The sequence below is a fragment of the Lottia gigantea genome, assembly GCF_000327385.1.
Source record: "Lottia gigantea unplaced genomic scaffold LOTGIsca_13147, whole genome shotgun sequence".
NCBI classification, from domain to species: domain Eukaryota; kingdom Metazoa; phylum Mollusca; class Gastropoda; family Lottiidae; genus Lottia; species Lottia gigantea.
The window spans coordinates 1-1,194 of record NW_008707454.1 but is presented as its reverse complement, the minus strand read 5'-3'; the positions used below and the strand labels follow the sequence as shown (position 1 = coordinate 1,194).

At 45.4% G+C, this 1,194-nt stretch overlaps 1 protein-coding gene across 1 annotated transcript; it reads left to right on the top strand.

Annotated features, from left to right (window-relative positions):
• Positions 1–52: 52 nt before the first annotated feature.
• Positions 53–963, top strand: LOTGIDRAFT_177037 (hypothetical protein; the record flags this gene model as incomplete). Its single annotated transcript, XM_009049224.1, has 1 exon — positions 53–963. A coding segment is annotated over one exon (911 nt), but the record flags the coding sequence as incomplete, so codon positions are not given.
• Between the last annotated feature and the right edge of the window lie 231 nt (positions 964–1,194).

The window sequence follows — 1,194 nt, the reverse complement described above, 5'->3', positions numbered from 1 at the left end:
GGCTGCCGAGCTATGATCATTATCATTACTTTCACATATGATATACTTTCAGTCAGAGCAGCTGGTGATAAGTGTAGCCAAGATTCAGACTGTGTTTGCGACGATGGTTTCACTGCAAAATGTCACGACAATAGCTGCCGATGTCGCCATCACGGACATCACCCCAACAACCACGCTGGTAGAGCTGCTGGTGACTCTTGCTCAGCGAATTCTGATTGCGACTGTCCACATGGATTTGTTGCTCATTGTAGAGATAGCATTTGCCGGTGTCACCACGATGGACACGTGACCCATCACCCACATACACATCTCCCGGATAATCACCATCCCAACAGCCACGCTGGTAGAGCTGCTGGTGACTCTTGCTCGGTGAATTCTGATTGTGACTGTCCACATGGATTTGTTGCTGATTGTAGAGACAGCATTTGTCGATGTCACCATGATGGACACGTGACCCATCACCCACATACACATCACCCGGATAATCACCATCCCAACAGCCACGCTGGTAGAGCTGCTGGTGACTCTTGCTCGGTGAATTCTGATTGTGACTGTCCACATGGATTTGTTGCTGATTGTAAAGACAGCATTTGCCGATGTCACCATGATGGACACGTGACCCATCACCCACATACACATCACCCGGATAATCACCATCCCAACAGCCACGCTGGTAGAGCTGCTGGTGACTCTTGCTCGGTGAATTCTGATTGTGACTGTCCACATGGATTTGTTGCTGATTGTAAAGACAGCATTTGCCGATGTCACCATTATGGACACGTGACCCATCACCCACATACACATCCCCCGGATAATCACCATCCCAACAACCACGCTGCTAGAGCTGCTGGCGACTCTTGTCAACATAACTCAGACTGTACCTGTAACGATGGCTTTACTGCACAATGCCACGACAATTCCTGCCGATGTCATCATCATGGACATCATCCATTAAGAAGGTGAATACTATTTCTCACCAACCTATTTGTAGGCCGCCTTAAACAACGCAGTAAATTTATATTTACTCGATATTTTATTGAGCGTTTGACTCAATGCCTTTAACTTAAAGGTCTTATTATTTATTCTTCAGATATTGGTGATGTTGAGGTAAAGTTAGAAATGTTTTGTGAAAGAAAGGTTTTGTACAATTGAATACTCGGATTTTATTTATTACTCCAAATCATGGATCGCATA